Source organism: Lepidochelys kempii, chromosome 28 (assembly GCF_965140265.1).
Source record: "Lepidochelys kempii isolate rLepKem1 chromosome 28, rLepKem1.hap2, whole genome shotgun sequence".
Taxonomy (NCBI): Eukaryota; Metazoa; Chordata; order Testudines; family Cheloniidae; genus Lepidochelys; species Lepidochelys kempii.
Window position 1 is genome coordinate 696,527 of NC_133283.1, and position 18,115 is coordinate 714,641.

The window sequence follows — 18,115 nt, forward strand, 5'->3', positions numbered from 1 at the left end:
CTCTGCTCAGTCTGCCTAGGCTTAGGTGTAGTGGGAGAAAGTCCGAACATGGGTGTTCTCTGCTTAATACGCGTCTCTGGAGGTAGGGAGCAGAGAACCCAGCCTGGCAGACAACACCCCCCGGTTAGGGAGTGAGGAAGAGATAGAGACAGGGAACCCTCTCTGCCCCCAGGATCCAGGTGGGGAGCAAAGGGAGAGCCTCCCACCCCTCAGCCTCATGCCTGCCTCACCCAGGTGGAGCCGTAGCTGGTCAGTTTCACCTCAGTCAAACCCTGGGGCCCTAAGGTGCCTGATCAGAGTGCTCCCTGCCCTGAGCCTGCCTTGCGGCCACTGGCCCTCAGGTGCAGACCATTGTGAACGAATACAAGGCAGCCACCCTGGCCATCGCTCGCAGTGCCCAGCAGATCAGCGAGGCACTGCTGGTGCGGATCACCGGCAAGCGGGTCTACAACGACTTGGAGTTTGAGGAGGACCAGAAGGAGCACCGTGCCTGGGTGCAGCAGAAGCTGATGGATATCCACGAGGAGGTCACCAGCATCATGCGGCAAACCTATGAAGTCTTCAAACACGATAGCGCCGAGGTAAGGCCAGGGCCGGGCCAGGCAGCTCCCAGCAGGCCGTGCTCTGTCCGCCTCCTGGAGCAGGTCCCAGCATGCAGTGCTTGGTTTTGATTCTGTCAGGAGACCTGTGTGTAAGAACCTGTGTTCTCAGAGACCTTCTTCTGCCACCTGCAACTTCTCCCTCTTCTCCAACAGCTGACCCTGCCCACCCACCTATCTACCTGACTCCATTCACTTGCCTCCCTCCCTCACCACCGCCTCCCCAGCAGCACTGAAGGGTCAGGGCCCAGGTCATAGAGGTATTCTGGGTTCTTTTTCTGCCTTTGAAGCGTCAGAGCTCGGCCACAGCCAGAGATGGGACACAGGGCCGGTGCTCTCTGGTGGTCCAGAGAATCCTCTCTCTAGCTGCCTGGCCAGTGGGTCTAACTCACCTGCTCAGTGCCCCCCCAATCACCAGATTTGGGGTCAGGAAGGAATTTCCCCCCCCACGTCAGATTGGCAAGGACCTTGGCGTTTTTAGCATCCTCTGTAGGTTGGGGCATGGATTGCCTGCTGAGATCATCTGGACATGCCTCACCTAGTCAGTTCCTAGTCGTCGCAGGGGCTTTGGACATGGCTGGCTCGTCGGTCTTGCCCGTTTTCTCCCTGTAGGGCCCAACAGTTTAGTCTTACAAAGACTGAGGTACTTTAGTCTAACTCGGTATAAGGGCACTGGGTGAAATGTAGTGATCTGTGATATACAGCAGGCCCTTAGGGCTTAAGTTCTGTGGCCCTCAGTTTCTTTCTGCAGCAAGTTGTGGGCATACGGCCCCTCTGGGCATGGCATGAGGTGACATTAGATTAGGGAGGAGGAGGTTGAGTTGCCCCCAGCAAATCATGCCAGCATCTATCTGCTCTATTTTACCCTGGCCCAGTGCCCCAGCATCTGGTACTACTTCCAACAACAGAGTAGGACATTCCCTGGTTGCTTCTACCCAAATGAGTGGCAGTGAAATAGTTAAATCTGGACAGACCGAGGAGCTACTTGGGTCACGTAGCGAAGGTCACCTTTGCAGCCAGAAGGGCCAGTGGCCGGAGCCAGGAGCACAGTTCTGCAGCATTCACTGTCTTTTATCCTGGCTGCCCCTCGCTCTGGTGGCTCCTCCTTGTCTACGCTGCCTTTCTCAGCTGGCTTGTCTCTCCCCTCAGGTGCAGCAGTACTGGATGGCCTACACCATCAAGATGAACAGAATGATGGAAGAGGCCTTCAGGCTCAATGTCAAATGGTCCCTACTGGAACTTTCCAAGGCCATCAATGGAGATGGCAAGACTATGCCTAACCCCCTGTTCAGGGTCAAGGTGATCCTGCAGGACAACTACCCGGCGCCATCTGCACAGGTGAGCCCTTCCACTACAGCTTCCAGTCCACTGCAGCCCTCAGACACCCAGCTGAGCCCTGCCCCAAGGTCCCAGCCAGGAATTAGCAGCATGTCGGGGAGGGGTTAAGGCAGGAATTGAAAATGGTTCTAGGTCTGGGGCTTGCTGTGGTCAGTCCTGAATTCGTGTCCCCGCCAAAGCACAGCTCGACCCAGGACCGGGGAGAGAGTTCAGAGCCAATATTACGCATGCCATCAGGGTCAGAAATGAATGCTGGGAGGCTGGGATTCCCAGTTGCTCAGTCGTGCCAGGATAAATTATTCACTTCAAGCCTTGTCCAGGACAAGATATTTGACCTTAAAATCACGGCTGTCTGATTACCTTCTTGCTTTTCTTTCTCCCTCAACGGGCAGCTGCGTGAGCTAATCCCACCCCCCCAGGACCCTGGGTAAATCCACAGGTGACAGCTGCCTGCGCTGTCATAGCTTCCCTGCTGTTGTTACCCGAGCTAGCTGGAGCGATCAAAGCTAGCTCGGGTCTGTCTACACGTGCTGCAGTCAGACCTCTCCACTGCAGTGTAGACAGACCCTCAGAGCCGGGCAAGCTGACCTTAGTGCCAGAGCAGCACCAAGCAGCTGCAGAAGGGCTTGTGCTGCATGGGGGGTGGCCAGGGGAGAAGGGAGCATGGCTCGATCATCACTGTGGCCTGTCCTAGCTCTTCCTGGCTGGCAGCACGGGCCTGTGGTGCCTTTGACCACTACTGTGGCTTTGTTGAGTCTTGTGTTGGAAATACGAGCCAGTGCAAATCAGCCCCAGGAACGAGAGGCCCGTAAAGGTGGCTTTAAGCCACCTTTGCCCTGGTCTTGCCCCAAGCAGAGCTGTTAGAGGTTACAGGCCAAATCTCCCAGTCCAACTGCTGTGTGTGGGAGCGAGGTGAGGAAGGGGGTAGCAAGATGGAAATCGGAATGGTGGGATTTTCAGGTCCAGTATCTTGCAGCCTGCCACTGCAAGGGCTTTTGCAGATGTGGGAATGGAATAGATTTTCCAGTGCTCACCCCGTGGATCGGTTTGTGTTCGCTGAGCAGTTGTTGCCTCTCTTCTGGGTTGGGTTCCTCTCTCTACTGGACCCGCTGTTTTGTGTTTCCAGGTGGAGTTTTCCCCAACTCTGGCCCAGCTCGCGAATATGGTCAATGACATCAGCAGCCACCTCATCACCAGCATCTCTGTCTTCCGCCACCTGCCGGAGATCCTGACCAAACGCAGATTCCTCCGCGATCCCATCTCGGTTCTCGTGGGTAAGGAGACCGCCCCTGCACTCACACGCTCCCTGTGGGGGCCCTGCAGCTCAGGCTAAAGGAGTCTGCAGCTGCCTTGCCGAGTTGTGCATCCACACTGTCTTGTTCCCTGCAGCCCCACGTTCAGGCACTTCCTGGGTAGACCCGGGCTCTGAGTCTCACCGCTGTGGGATTGAAAACCCAGTGTAGTGATACCCTCTGTGTTCAGACCACAACGAACCGGCTGCGGTAACTTGGCTGGATCCTTTCTCCCACCCTATCCCTGGAGGAGACGATTCCCCAGCCTGGTATTCAGCTGTCATTCCCCCTTAGCTCAGTTTCCTTGCCACTAACACTGTGGCACTTGGTAGCTGGCTTAGCAGCTACTGCGAGTCACATGTTGAGTCTAGACAGACACTGCCTGAGTATAGCCTGCATCTGTCATGGAACGAGTTCCTGCCTGTGTACACCCAACCCCCTAGAAGTCATTTCCCCTTTCTGTGCCTCAGTTTCCTCCCCTTCTAACATAGGGACAATATTTCCCAGGGGACTGGTGAGGCTTTGCAAAACCAGCACGGAAGAGAAGCAAGGGGTTCTGATTGACTAGGACTGGCTGTTTGGGCATCGAAACAGCTGATCACCATTCTGTTTGTCCTCCCTCCACACTCAGAGCGTGATGAAGATATCAAGAAAATCCAGGCACTGATCAGTGGTGGTATGCAAGCAAACGCCATGCACCTCCAGGCATACCTGAAGACCTGGGATGTGTACCGTGAGATCTGGGAGGTCAACAAGGACTCCTTCATTAACCGCTACCGGCACCTCAACCCACTCGTGTCTTCCTTCGATGCGGACACTGCTCGGTAAGGGAGGACCTGTGTCCATGGATGCTCGAATCCTGCAATGCCCTTCATTAAACAGACGGGTCTCTTGTACCAGTAAGGATGAGGGCCAAGACCCTTCAGATTCAGGGAAGTCCGCCCTCTTACCCTTCTGAAATGGACAGAGTTCACAAGCTAAGTCGGGCCCGGCCTGTTTAATATTAAATGTGAGACCCCAAGGAAAATCAGAGTCCTGCTGAGCAGGGTGGGTGGGCCGGTAGGGACCCCCTTGAGGTGCCAGGGAGCAGTGTGGGTGGGTGGGTAGGTAGGGGGTGCTCTCCCCATAGACAGCAGTGATCCCTGTGAGGTGCCAGGGGTGCGGTGTTGCAGGGAGCAGTGTGGGTTGGTGGGTAGGGGGCGCTCTCCCCACAGAGCACTAATCCCTGTGAGGTGCCAGGGAGCAGTGTGGGTGGGTGGGTGGGTTGGTAGGTAGGGGGTGCTCTCCCCATAGACAGCACTGATCCCTGTGAGGTGCCAGGGGTGTGGTGTTGCAGGGAGCAGTGTGGGCCTTTCCCCTACAAATCAGCACTGACTCCAATCCCCCCCAGCATAGTGCTAGGGACACGCCGTGCGGGAGGCGAGATTTCAGCTCCAATATAAAGCTAAAGCTCTGACGGCTTGTGGTCATTAAAGATTTCCTGGTACCTTTCCCAAGAGTTAGGGCATTAACCTCAGTGTGCTGGCCCGTTCCCAACTCCAGCGGTTCCATTCTGCCTCCCTAAATCTCCCCTGCTGTTTCAACCGCAGAGGTATTGCCTGCACTTCCTGTTGGAAAGTGTTATGGCACACCGCTGTGTGTGCTGGTAAACCGGTGCCGTGCCCCTCCCTGGAGGTGGCTAGCTTTCAGCTCTGTGTGAACGGGAGAGGAAGCAGCAGGAGCAGCTGAATTCTTAAGAAAGCAAAATTCTGTTTACATGCAAATGTCGCAAGCAATTTTATTTTTTTTTAAGAGTCAGAGAAACACAGACAATCAGATCCTTTTTATAGCTTCCCTGCAGGCATCGCGTTGAGAGCTCTGTAAGCTACAAGTGGCTGGCTTAGGGGATTTGGTAAATGGGATCGGAAGCCTTTCTTCTGTGGTGCATGGGGCACCGGATTGGGACTCACAAGACCTGGGTTCTTTTCCCAGCTCTGTTACTAGCCTTCTGGGCGCCCTCAGGCAAGTCAGGTCACCTCTCTGCCTCGGTTTCCCCATCTGGAAAATGGGGATAAAGATGCTGCCCTCCTTTGTAAAGCGCTTTGGGATGGAGGAAAAGCACTAAAGGCTTGAGGGTGGATAGAGGTTCCAGCCGTGAGATCGGGCACTCACGCAGTTAAGGCCTGTATGTGGGTTGACAGTTCTGGTTTGCTTTCCTCAGTCTCCGAAGGAAGATAACAAATGATTAGCAATGGAATCATGCTGTAAGCAGGTCAGGAGAGAGCCGTGCTGTGAGCAGAGCCCTGGAGTCAGCTGTTATTACAGTATAACCGCTCCCTAAACCAATTGCATTTTTGCCTGTGGAATACTTTAGTTTACAAGGCTGCTTATGGGCTTTCTACTCTCCACTTCCTCAAATGTGTTTCAACAGTGCATAGAAAAATTTACCATTAAAGCCCCGAAAGCCTTTTGAGGGCTGTTTATAGCAGCACCAGAAAGAGAGATTCCACAGCGTGATCCGTGCCCCCCACCTTGGCACGGCCCAGTTGTGAGCCAGAAGGTGGAACAAAGACCCAGAACGAGGTACACTTGAAAACCAGCTGCTCAAAGGAGTGATGCAGGATTAATTTCTTTAGCACCAGCTGCATTTTTCCGTCCCGTGTGCTATGCTGACTCAGCATTTGACACACAGTTTTCAGGCTCAGTGCAGGATGGAGGCAAATTTGGATCCAAAACTAGAGAACGGTGGGAGGGACGCTGCCTCCCCATCCATCTCTGCCTGTTCTCTGGAGCCGGGTGCCCCTCTCTGCCTCTGCCCCTCATCTGGCTCTTCTGGGGCCATTTTTGGTTTCCTTGTTTAATAAAGTTTGGCTTCGTGTTTCCAGTGACCTGTAGACAGGGAATTAATTAATGGAACAGTCAGGAAGATTTAGTAAGATCCCTCGGGGCTGGAACTGTCCTCCACCTGCTGGCCTCACTTGGATGAGTCAGGAGCAAAGAAATAAAAACGTTTCAATTAACAAATCGTTTGGAGGGAGCGAATTTCTCCTTCCTAATAGCGGTTGCTCCTCTTGCATCGCCATGAAACATTCCCTGCTCCTTTATTAAATGCTTCTTTTGCCTGAGGCAACGTCAGTATCTCACACTGAGTCCCAGGGGGCTGCTCTTGGTTGCAATTAGGCTTTCTTTATCCAAGTGTTCTGTCTACTACATTGGATCGAATCCGGATGCTGGATGAGATTATATTCCACGAATCTCTGATCAAATCTAAAATCTAATCTCGTTGATAAAATGTACTAAATCTATTTCCTCTAGATTCAGTTGTGTCCCTTTTGGAATCTAGCCCTGGTTGATAGGTTAATCTAGAGCCTAACTCAACTCAATAGATTTACGCCACGTAGATTACACGACAGCACCTGTGAGTTAGGGAAGAAATGTAAGGAATGACACTAGTGATCAGTTCTGATCAGGGCATCAACTGGTCACTGCAGGGTTCAGGAAGGATTGGGATAGCATTGCACAATTGGTCAGATGCATTATGGGTCATCACCTTCCCCGGGAATCATCAGGTTGCTAGGACACCAGACTGGCACGAGGGTTAAAGCACAAAGGGCTAGGGATGGCTTGGAAGTAGTAAATGCTGCCATCTAGGCATATTGACCAACATTTTCAGAGTCATTTCAAGGAGATTTGAGATGGCAGCCAGGACAAATTTGAGTGAATGGTCTTGTGACCTGGCACAGGGCCGCAGCTCCACTCGAGTTTGGCCTGGCCATAAAGGGGTCGGGTGCCCATAGCTCTGCGGCCTATGCTGGTGCACATGTGTGGCTGATGCATGCAATCCTGGGTAATGTAGCTGAATTTTGAAGTTGGCATCAATGGACGCTGTTTCATGCGGGAGATGACATTAATTCATGAGTCGGGAGGTTTTTGGTTGTAAACAGGAGGCCCCTTGGCATAGCAGGAGACTTGGACAGTTTGCAGCTAGGCATGGAGCTGCGCTGGTGAACCCGCACATGGCAGCCGTCAATCTCACTGTGGTCCCCCGGTCCCCAAACCTGTGGCCTGGCTCCACCCTGCTCACTTGGGAGCTACAAATGCTGTTGATTTCCCAATAAGCCCAGGTGGTCTTTAATGAGCATGAGGGTGCATGGCCTCTGTATCATGGCTCATACAACAAACGGCATCTCCTAGCACCAGGCAGGAGTTTGGGGGGGCCGTACTGGGTGAAAACGGAGAACTCGGCTACTGAGTTAACTCCACTGCGCCCTGCAGCACAGTGCCCCCTAGTGCCATGTTGGGGCACTGGCGTCAGCCCTGACTGCAAGGAGAGCTCCCTGCAGCACAGCGCCCCCTGGTGCCATGCTGGGGCACTGGTGTCAGCCTTGCCTCTGAGGGAACAGCACCCCCTAGGGGCCCATTCAACCTGCTTCCTCCAGCACAGCGCCCCCTAGCGTTATCCTGGGGCACTGGCATCAGCACTGACTGCGAGGAGAGAGCGAGCTCCCTGCAGCACCGCGCCCCCTAGTGCCATACTGGTTTTCCACAAGGCACCTCCAGCTCAGGTGGGAAAGATCTGACGAGCTCTCTCCTCTGATCCATTCTGTGTGAATTCAAGTGTCTCCAGTGAAGGAACTAATCCCAACTAGTCATCTCCATGCAGAGAGTCCCCCGGGGTTCTTCGTTGCGGCGGAGAGCTCAGCCCTCCTGCTCTGCACTGAGCAGTTGTCTGTGTATGTGCATGGCAGGTACATGGAGGTGGCCAACAATGTGCAGAAGGAGGAGACGGTGCTGAGCATCCAGTTTGTGTTGCTCGACTGCTCCCACCTCAAGTTCTCCGTGGTCCAGCACTGCAACGAGTGGCAGAACAAGCTCACCAACCTGCTGAACGAGATGGCCAGTACCCGGCTGCAGGAGCTGTACACCTACCTCCAGGAGAATGCTGAGAAGTGAGGCCTTCCCTGGACAGGCAGAGATCATGTTGCCCCCTCCTTCCTGCCCCATTACCTGTACCCCACGCCCCAGCTGGTTGGGGCAGAGACAGCCCAGGGCCATGCCCTTCTCCCTGGGCAGGTTCTCCTCTGGCCTTCCCTTCTCCCCACTGATGCGAGTTCTCCTGTTACAGACTGGCCCAGTTACCCACTATACAGTCACCATCTCTGGGTCCCACGTGCTTCCATGCCAGCTGGGTCTGGGTAGAGTCTAGTCACTGTTTCTAGCTCTGGGATTCTCGGGCCCTGTCTGATGCTCTTTCTTGGGACATGGGATGCCGTTGTCCAGCCAAGCCCTCCCGTCCTGCAAAGCCCCATCTAGGGGGCATTCTGGGCTTCTAGTTTAACCCCTTCAGAGAGAAACGTGGCAGGAAAGCGAGGAACACGGGCTCAGCAGAGGAACTTCTTAACCACAGTGATTTTACTCTTAAAGCACTTGAGAGTAACAGAGCTGGGAAAATAGCAAAACCCCAGAGACATCCCCTCTCCGGGCCTGATCTCACCCCTTCTGTGGTTCCGAGGTTTGTCAGCTTACGTGTGGAGTGCCCCTGCCCAGAGCAGAACCTTGCTGTTAAATAGGGCCCCCACCGTGGCTTGGACTGGACCCCTTGCTGGCGCCCATGGAGAGGACCAGTGTTCCACAGGGTTAGGCCCTGGCCTCAATGGCTCGCAGTGTCAGTCCTGCCATGGGGTGTCAAACATCTTTCCCCGAGCAGAGCAGCTGTGGAGAGCGTGGCATAACAGGCTGCCCTGGGTCTTCCAGCGCAGGCACAAGAGAGCCCTCGTCATTTGACCCAGTCCTGTCTCACTCGGTCTCTTCCCCGCTCTGGCCCACAGAATCAGCCGGCCTCCGCAGACCCTGGAGGAACTGGGCCAAAGCCTGCAGCTCCTGGACACCCTGCAGCACGAGCTGCCGAAGCTAGAGGGGCAGATCCCGCCCATCCACGAGCAGTTTGCCATCCTGGAGAAATACGAAGTGGCCGTGGACGAGGGGGTAAGTATGGACGCGGACCCTGAGTGGCCCCTGCCATGCTGACCCAGACCCCAAAGGGTTTTAGGCACCTAACTTCTGTGGGAATTAGGAGCATATATCCCTTTGAGGATCTGAGCCCTTCTCTCCATCCAGGCAAAGGAGGTCATGTAGCCTCCATCCCTGCAGATCCCTGCTGTGAATTCCCAGATGTCCAGCTCTACTTTCTCCTCTCCCCCATCATCTCCCACCTGCTCCCTCCGGGATCTCATCCCCATTCCCTTCCTCTGCTCAGCCTCTTTGGCCCGTCTACCCCTGTGATCTCCCTCCCTCCAACCCCCTGCTCCATTTGCCCGCCCCTCCCTTTTCTCTGCCCATTCTGTGCCCCAGCTCATGCCACACCCCCAGCGTCACTGGCTCCCAACCCCTTCTCCAAAGACAGCTCCAGCCACCCCTTCTTCTTTGCTGCCTGTCCCCAGGGAGTTTGTGGCCGGTGTGCCACCGCTGTGCTGCACCGGTTGTGTGGTTAATAATCTTTAATCCCCTCCTGGTCAAATCTTCATTGAAAGTCCGCTTTATAATCTGGTTGGTGCGGGGTCTGCAGGCTCCCTACCTGGCTCTCCGCAAGTGACAACCTGTCCCGGCTGCTCCTAGGCCGAGGTGCGGCAGACGGCTCTGTACTGCCCCCATCCTGCCCTGAACGCTGGCTCCACAGCTCCCATTGGCCAGGAACTGCGGCCAAGAGGAGCTGCGGGCGCAGTGCCTTTGGGTGGAGACAGCACGCAGAGCCGCCTGCCGTGCCGCCGCCTAGGAGCAGCTGAGACAGGTCATTGCTTGCGGGGAGCTGCCCGAGGTGAGCGCCCCCTGGATTTGGCATCCCAAAACTCCTCCTGCACCCAACTCCCTGTCCCAAGCCCCCTCCTGACCCAAACTCCTTCCCTGCACCCCATCCCACACCCAAACTCCCTCCCACTTAGTTCATCGGAATTTTTCACTTACCGGCACCCCTCGTTCCCCCAACATGCTGGATAAAAAAGCTTTTACCGTAACTGGCAGAGATTTCGATGAATGAGGACTTGTAGAAATTACCTGAGTCCTGCCCAGCTCCAGGGAAATTGATGAGATCCCTGTGCCGTAGGAGGGGAGGAGGTTCCTATTTATCCTAGCCACATTTCTGGACCTCACCATGCCCAGCCTTCTCCTTGAAGCCATGATAATCTTGGAGGGATAACACAACTTTCGTCTTTCTCCCTCTCCCTTGTCCCAGGTGCTGCAGACGCTGGGAGTTCTCAACTCTGAGTGGCTGTCCTTCCAGCAGTGCATTCAGGAGAGCGATGTCATGCTAAAGAAACACAAGGAGAAATTCAAGACGGGCCTGATCCACTCTGCGGATGACTTCAAGAAAAAGGCCCAGGTCCTTCTGCAGGATTTTGGCACCAAAGGTGCGTGGTGGTGCCATGCACAGAACAGAGGCCTCAGTCAACTTGAAAATTGGTCGTGCTAGAAGCACCATATTTGACTTGTTTTCTAGATCTCAGTGAGACCTAGAGAACAAGCCAGGTTTGCAGAAACTGATTCAGTAGATTGAGCTATTTACAGTTAGTGAGTTTGAATCTAATGTCCCTCCCTTCTAGTAAGTCCCTTAATTTTTCTAGTCCTCTTGTAAATCATGGTCCTGTACCTCCTCTCCCCAGCTCACTGAACAACCCTTCAGGAACCTGAGCACTGCTGGACTTTCACCATGCTCTGTAGGGTTCCAGAAATTCTGACTCCCAGCCCCATCTGTTCAAACCCTCTAGACCCCACTTTTGTTCCAGACCGGGAAATAGAACCCAGGAGTCCTGCCCCCTAGTCCTATTTGTTCTAACCACCAGACTGCCCTCCCCACCCACAGATGGGGATAGAACCCAGGACTCTTTAGCCCCCCCCCCCCGCCCCCGGTGCAACCCACTAGACGCTGCTACCTTCCCAGAGCTGGGAATAGAACCCAGGCATTCTGCCTTCCAGCTCCATCTGCTCTGACCACTGGACCCCACTCCTCTCCCAGACCCAGGATCAGAATCCATCAGTCCTGACTCACAGCCCCCCCTGCTCTAACCCACCAGACCCCGGTCCGCTCCCAGAGCCACTGACAGAATCCAGGAGTCCTGGTTCCCAACCCTCCCCCCCCCACTCTAACCACTAGACCCCACTTCCCTCCCAGAGCCAGGCTCCCACTTCCATGCTCTAATCGCTTCATCGTTCAGCCGCCCTTGATGTCTCCCAAGCGCAGGGAAAGGGTCCCTGGCCGATGGCCCAGCCAGCCAGAAGTGGCGCAGCATGGGCAGAAGCCGCTGAGCTCTTTGTTGCGCAGGTCCATTCACCAGCGCTGTGAACTGCGAGACGGCCCTGGAGCAGATCGCGGCAATGCGGCAGCTGCTGGCCGCCATGAAGGATGAGGAGAGCACCTTGCGCTCCAACCTGGGCATCTTCAAAATTGAACAGCCTGCTTCCAAAGACCTGCAGAAGCTCGAGAAGGTGGGAACCCCTCCACGGCATGGCAGCCTCCAAGGCCCGAGCTCCCCTCTCCTCCCTGGGGGGCAGTGATGAGGCTCAGTCCGGGGGTAGGTTGGAGGGATCATGCTTGTACTGCTGCTGCCTGAGAGCAAATCCACATCCAGCCCCCAGAGTCGGCGCACTACCCCGCGCTTGGGAAGTGGGGGGCGTAGCCAGCTGAAGGGGGTCCCCTGCTGGACTGGCAGGAAAGTGGGTCCGAGTGTCTTTCCAGCTGTGGCTAAGCTCTCTCTGTGCGGTGCCCTGCAGGAGCTGGACTACCTGCAGCAGGTGTGGGAGATCACCAAAGAGTGGGAAGACCACTGGAACGAGTGGAAGACAGGAAGCTTCAAGACCCTTGAAACGGAGGTGATGGAGACCACGGCTTATGGACTCTTCCGGAAGCTTAACAAGCTGAGCCGGGAGCTCAAGGTAAGAGAGAGGCTCCCCAGGCCCGGCACTGCCTGCTGGTCCCCTTGTGGTGTATGGGAAGGGCTCTTTGGAGGGCGACAGTTGGGGAACCGGGGCACTTGGGGGACAGCAGAGAAGGGGGCCTTTCCTAGTGCTCTGCACCCTGCTCCTGCAGACCTTAGCTGGAGGTCATTGGAGGGGCACTGTGGGATTGTGCTGGGAGGACCAATAGGACCGGTGCGGCTGCAGGGCCCCCACTTCCTGTCCTCATTAGACGTGGTGCAGAGGCTCACCCAGAGCAGCCCATTGGGGTTGTGATCACTTGTGCAAGAAGTTCTGGGGGGTGGGTGTGATGCATGGCAAAGGTGTGTCAAGGGGCCGTCGAAATGAGTATTCCCTCATCCCTGCTGAGCCCCCCCCCAAACCTGGCGTTGCTTCCTTTCCAACCAAAGGATCGGGACTGGGAAATTATCGAGACTTCCAAGGTGAAGGTTGAGCAGTTTAAGAGGACGATGCCCCTCATCTCAGACCTCAGGAACCCGGCCTTGCGGGAGAGGTAGGTATGGCTCATCCTAGGGCATCTTCTGCACACGCTTTGCTGGCCCAAGCTTCTGGGCCATTGGAGAAGCTCTGCTGCCCTCTGGAGAGTGGCTGAAAGCTGCTCCTCCATGGAGTAATATACGGGATACTGCGCCCCTGGATCTGTGTGTGATGCGGCAGGATCCCACTGCGGGAATGAATCGTCCTCTGCCTTTCCTTAGCTCCTGTCATCTGAGGAGCTCGCACACCTTAGCACACATTTAAGAAAGGAGTTTCCCAACCCCTCTGTGACACGGGAAATTTGCTGTTCCCTTGAGGCACAGAGAAGAGAAAGGATGTACCCAAGATCACAGAGAGTGAGTGGTAGGGTTGGGAATTGAACCCCGGAGTCCTGAGAGCATCCTCCCCCCCCAAGACTACACTTCCCTTCACCATTAGGAAAGAGAACCCAGGAGTCCTAACGTCCTGCTTTAACCACCAGACCCCACTCGTCTCCCACAGCTGGGGAATAGAACCCTGGAGTCCTGGCTCCCAGCCCCCCCTGCTCTAACCCACCAGCCCCCACTCCCCTCCCAGAGCCAGGGAGAGAACCCAGACGTCCTGACTCCCAGCCCCCTGATCTAACCACCAGACCCCACTCCCCTCCCCGAGTGGGATTAGAACCCTGGAGCTCTAGCTGCTAGATTGCGATTGACTGTTCCTGGTGTCCTAGCCATGTGCTCAGTTCTGCGTGTTGTGTGGCTAATACATGGAGTCTGTTTCCTTGGAGGACTGAGCCAGCACAGCTGGTTTGTTACCATGTGGTTATTGCACCTCCTTGGGGAGTTAAAGCAAAGGGGCTGGACTCTGACCTCGTTTGTCAGCCCCACACGAACATATGCTCATTAGCGAGCTGGCGAGGGAGAATTCCTCTCCTGCCTAACACAGGTGATTCACTGCACGACACCACGCCTGCACCCGGTGGGCGGTGTGTGTACGTGGGGCGGTGGGAAAGAGGCCGCAATTGGTTGGGAAGGAGGAAGAGCTTATTTCTCCAGTGTTCTGCCGTGCGGCCCCCTTCAAACAAGCCCACACATGAGCGCTGGTTAATAACCCATTGGCCGCTAAGGCTGCAGTATCGCCTTCATCCCAGCTCTCGGAGCTGTGCTCCAATCAGTCCTTAGGTGCCTGCAAGCAGTCCAGCCTGCTGCATTCTCTTTTGGTCCACAGAGATAGCCCCGTCCCTCCCAGCCTCGCTCCCCAGGACTGGTTCCGTTGTTCCGCTTTGAATTTCCTCTCACTGTCTTTATCTTTGTGCTGCTGAAGTACCTAGAAATGTATGCAGCCTCCCTAGAGCCACTTAGTGAGGATCTGTCCCCTCTATCTCCTCACTTTGCTTGTGGGAGTGCATGGGCCAGAGCTGGGCCCTGGGTACCGGACGGGGTGGGGGCTGTTCCCTGCATGCTCTGGGAACAGAGATCTCGGGGGTTGAAGGGCATAGAACTCTTCTCCTTCCTTCTTGCCACTTCCCTGTTCAGGGTTGGCAACATTTATAGCCTTCTTCCAAAGCTGGTGATCCCATATCAGTGCAGATTGATCTTTTGAGGTCTGCTGATATCTGGGCCATGCACCGAGGCTTCGCTCTCCCCCTTAGTTTTCTTCCATCCACAGTCACTGAAGTCGTCCAAGTGATATAACTCCCCGGTCTCTGCTGAATATGCCCATATCAGTGTAGCCTCGACCCCCTCAACTTCTCTCCAGTTGGAGCAATCCACATTAGGCCCCTTCCAACTCGTCTCATTTCCTATCCCGGAACGTCCAACCATTTGACCATGTCAACATCTCCATTTCCGTGGTGGAGAGCGATCTGATTTCCTTTCTTGGGGCTGGCCAAGTCTCTGTATTGAAGGGGATAGAACTGATCCTGGTGTATCAGCAGAGAGGGCTTGTCCATTCCCTGGTTTAATGCTGTTGGTGGTTTCCCTGCAGGCATTGGGATCAGGTGAAGGACTTGGTCCTCAGGACATTTGACCAGGATGCTGAAGATTTCAGGCTGGAGAATATTGTGGAGCTCGGCTTGGATCAACACGTGGAGAAAATCAGTGAGATCTCTGCGTCGGCCTCCAAAGAGCTGTCTATCGAGCTGGTAGAGTCTGTCTGTCATCCCTCTTTCCTCATTCATTTCCCCGGCTCTTTTTCAGCACCTGTTGAATGTCTCTGCCCAGATCTTAGCAGGACAGTCCACACCGCCATCCCACTATCATATTTGGTCCTGATTGCCAACGATCATCTAGCCAGGAATCGTGACTCCCACTCACTATTCGATATGTTCCTGCTCGGAGCTTGGAGTAGAACCCAGGGGTCTCAGCTCCCCTCCTCCTTTCTAGCCTCCCATCTCAGATCTGGGAATGGAACCTGGGAATCATGACTCCCTCCCCGCCCGGAACCAGGAATAGATCCCAGGCCCCCTGACTCCCAGCTCAGTTCTGACACTAGACACATGGCTTCTGCTTTCTGGCCTTAGCCCCAGCCACTGTGTTAAGATTTCCCTGTGTATTTCATGCTGCCCATCCCTGTCTTTCGCCCAGGCCCTACAAGCCATCGCCAAGACCTGGGATGTCGTGCTGCTAGATATCGTGCCGTACAAGGACAAAGGACACCACCGACTCAGGTAGGGCTTCCAAAGGTCTGCCGTGCAGCACTGGCCGCAGAGATGTGGTGGGCAGGGTTCCTGGATAGACAAGCAGCTGAGCATGGCAGGGTGACTTCTGCTCATTAACAAGGCGCCATGGTTAGCCAGGGGTTTATTTAATTGTTTCTCTTTCTGTCTGAGTACAGCTAGATAGACCCTCCCTTGAACACCTTCTTCCCTTCCCAAAGCTGAGACTAGGACCTCGGGGTCCTGACTTCCAGCTCCCATTCTAACCACCAGACCACGCTCCCCTGGTCCTCATAGAGCCCGAGTGTCCTCCTCCCAGTCCTCTTGCTCTGACTGCTAGTCTCCACTCCTCTTCCGCAGCCAGGAATAGAACCCAGGAGTCCTGGCTCCCAGCCACCTTGCTCTGACTGCTAGATGTCAGTCCTCTTCCACAGCCAGAACCCAGCAGTCCTGAGTCCCAGCATTATCCACTAAGCATGGTTTCCTTTCATTCCAGAAGATCAGAACAGCAGGGCAGGCCATGGCCTTTAGATTTCCCATCCATCTTTCTCACTAACCCAGTTTTATTAGCAGGGAGCGAGTTTGCTGAGGACGTCCTGACCTCTGAAGTTGCTGGCTGCAGCAGGGGTGTCCCTCAGTGGTTCAGTTCATACCTGGGAGCTGCATGGCTTGCACATGGCTGTCTGTAGTGCGGAAGCAAAGAGCTTGCTCAGCTCTGTGATGAAAATGTGTTTATGCCTGAAGGGAGAGAGAGAGAAACTGGTGTCAGTCTAGGGGGACTAGGAACAAGGGACAGCCAGGGAGTGATCTGGATTATTGGCAGACAGTGAGTGTTTTAACACAGTCAAATGTCAACTCGTACGTCTTGGAGAAAAGAACGCAGGCCAGACTTCCAGGCTGGGGGACTCTCCTGGGAAGCAGGGACTCTGTAAAAGAGATGTGGGTCGTGGTGCGTAAGCTCCCAGTGTGACTGTGGGGCCAAAAGGGCTAACGTATAAACAGAGGAATCTCATGTAGGAGTCGGGAGGTTCTGGTCCATCTGGATGTGGCACTGGTGAGACAACTGCTGGGATACTGAGTCCTCCAGCTCTGGTGTCCACAGCTCCGAAGGATGTTGATGAGTTGTAGAGGGGTCAGCGAAGAATCAGGAGAAGGGTTAAGGGATTGGAAAACATGCCCTAGTGAGAGACTCGAGGAGCGCGATCTGCTTAGCTTCACACAGAGAAGTGAAGGGGTGACTTGGTCCCAGCCCCTCAATAATTACGTGGGGAAATAATACTTGCTAGAGGGGTCCTCAGTCTCCTCGATAAAGGTCTAACACGATCCAGTGGCTGGAAGCTGAAGCTAGACAAACTGGGACTGGAAATAAGGTGGACGTTCTGAACAGCCTGGGGAACTAACCATTGGTGCTGTGGATTCTACATCGCCTGGCAGTTTTTCCATGAGATGGGCAGGATCTGCTCTGGGTCACACAGGAGTTGTTTTGGGGAAGTCCTGTGGCCCGTGCAATACAGGAGGGCAGACGGGGTCACAATGGGCCCTTCTGACCTAGGAATATCTGACTCTGAGTCTGCGTGGCTCGAGGACATACTGATCCCTGACTTATTACCAGTTCGAGATGGCAGCTGGTCTCCCCACCCAACAATCCATTCCCCGGCCTCAGCGTTGTACAGTGCCCCTCCCTTGGCATTCACACTCTTCTCAAGGCTTGTCTTCAGGAGGCTCCCTGGCAGCCAAGTGGAGGGGTGAAACCTAACCCCCACCTCCCCAAGGGGATGGATTTAGGTGACCCCAAAGTGGGTTCCATCCAGCTGTCATCAGCCAGGGATGTGGGGCAGGAGGTAGCTTAAGAGGTCAGGGAATGAGATATGGGGCCTTTCACATCTATGGGTCACCAATTCCAATCCAGTCTCAGGGCACTGGCTGGCTCAAGGAATGGGATATGGGGGCTTTCCTGTCTAGGGGCCCCAACTCTGATCCAGCCCCAAGGTGGGGGCTCAGAGGGTCAGGAAATGAAATGCATGTCCTTTCCTCTCTGGAGGGCACTGGCTTCCATCTGGCTCCAGGGCAGGGACTGGCTGGCTCATGGGGGCAGGGAATGGGACACGGGGCCTGTCCCCTCTAGGGAACTAACTTCAATCCAGCCCCAGCTCACTGGTGAGTGAAAGGTTTTCCTCTCTGTGGTGTCTTTTGTGGCCCTGACATGAGATGAGTTTGGGGCGTCATATGAGGACAGGTGCCCACAGCACAGAACTGCCATCCTAATGGGCCCCATTGTGGGCAGCCTTTGCAGAGAGGCCTTGGGCAGAATGGGCCACGGGCCATGTGCCCCCAAAGGCACATTGTAGCCGCTCTGCTTGTTGTATGCCCAGGCCTTTCAGCCTCCCACTGACCTCTGCCTGGCTCCTGCAGGGGGACGGACGAGGTGTTCCAGGCACTGGAGGATAACCAGGTCTCCCTCTCCACCATGAAGGCCTCGCGCTTCGTCAAACCCTTTGAGAAGGAGGTGGACCGCTGGGAGCGCTGCCTCTCGCTCATCCTGGAGGTTATCGAGATGGTGCTGACTGTGCAGAGGCAGTGGATGTACCTGGAGGTGAGGAGCCCCCCTGCTCAGCGTCCCTCCGCTTCGCTGACGGGCCCACATGCAGGGCCAGGCTTCCCCGCTGGTGATGGGCAGGGCCTGGACGCAGCGTGGATGTGTTGCCTTCACTCCCCCTCTCTCCCTCCTGGCCATGACCTAGGCATGGGATTCATTTGAGGTTGCCCACCAGTCAGCTTTGCAGAGTTTTCACAGGAGGGCCAGCGCCTGGTTCTTTGTCCCCTGG

General features: G+C 55.2%; 1 protein-coding gene across 1 annotated transcript in view; it reads left to right on the plus strand.

The window, feature by feature from the left end:
- DNAH2 (dynein axonemal heavy chain 2) overlaps nt 1-18,115 on the plus strand; it is a 98,945-nt gene that overhangs the window by 28,493 nt on the left and 52,337 nt on the right. The window contains exons 17-29 of the mRNA XM_073326794.1: nt 342-581; nt 1,749-1,937; nt 3,064-3,211; nt 3,861-4,053; nt 7,957-8,157; nt 9,037-9,193; nt 10,437-10,611; nt 11,523-11,686; nt 11,972-12,133; nt 12,565-12,668; nt 14,621-14,777; nt 15,220-15,302; nt 17,703-17,883. Coding sequence (XP_073182895.1) covers nt 342-581; nt 1,749-1,937; nt 3,064-3,211; nt 3,861-4,053; nt 7,957-8,157; nt 9,037-9,193; nt 10,437-10,611; nt 11,523-11,686; nt 11,972-12,133; nt 12,565-12,668; nt 14,621-14,777; nt 15,220-15,302; nt 17,703-17,883 — 2,154 coding nt within the window. The remainder of the gene's footprint in view (nt 1-341; nt 582-1,748; nt 1,938-3,063; nt 3,212-3,860; nt 4,054-7,956; nt 8,158-9,036; nt 9,194-10,436; nt 10,612-11,522; nt 11,687-11,971; nt 12,134-12,564; nt 12,669-14,620; nt 14,778-15,219; nt 15,303-17,702; nt 17,884-18,115) is intronic.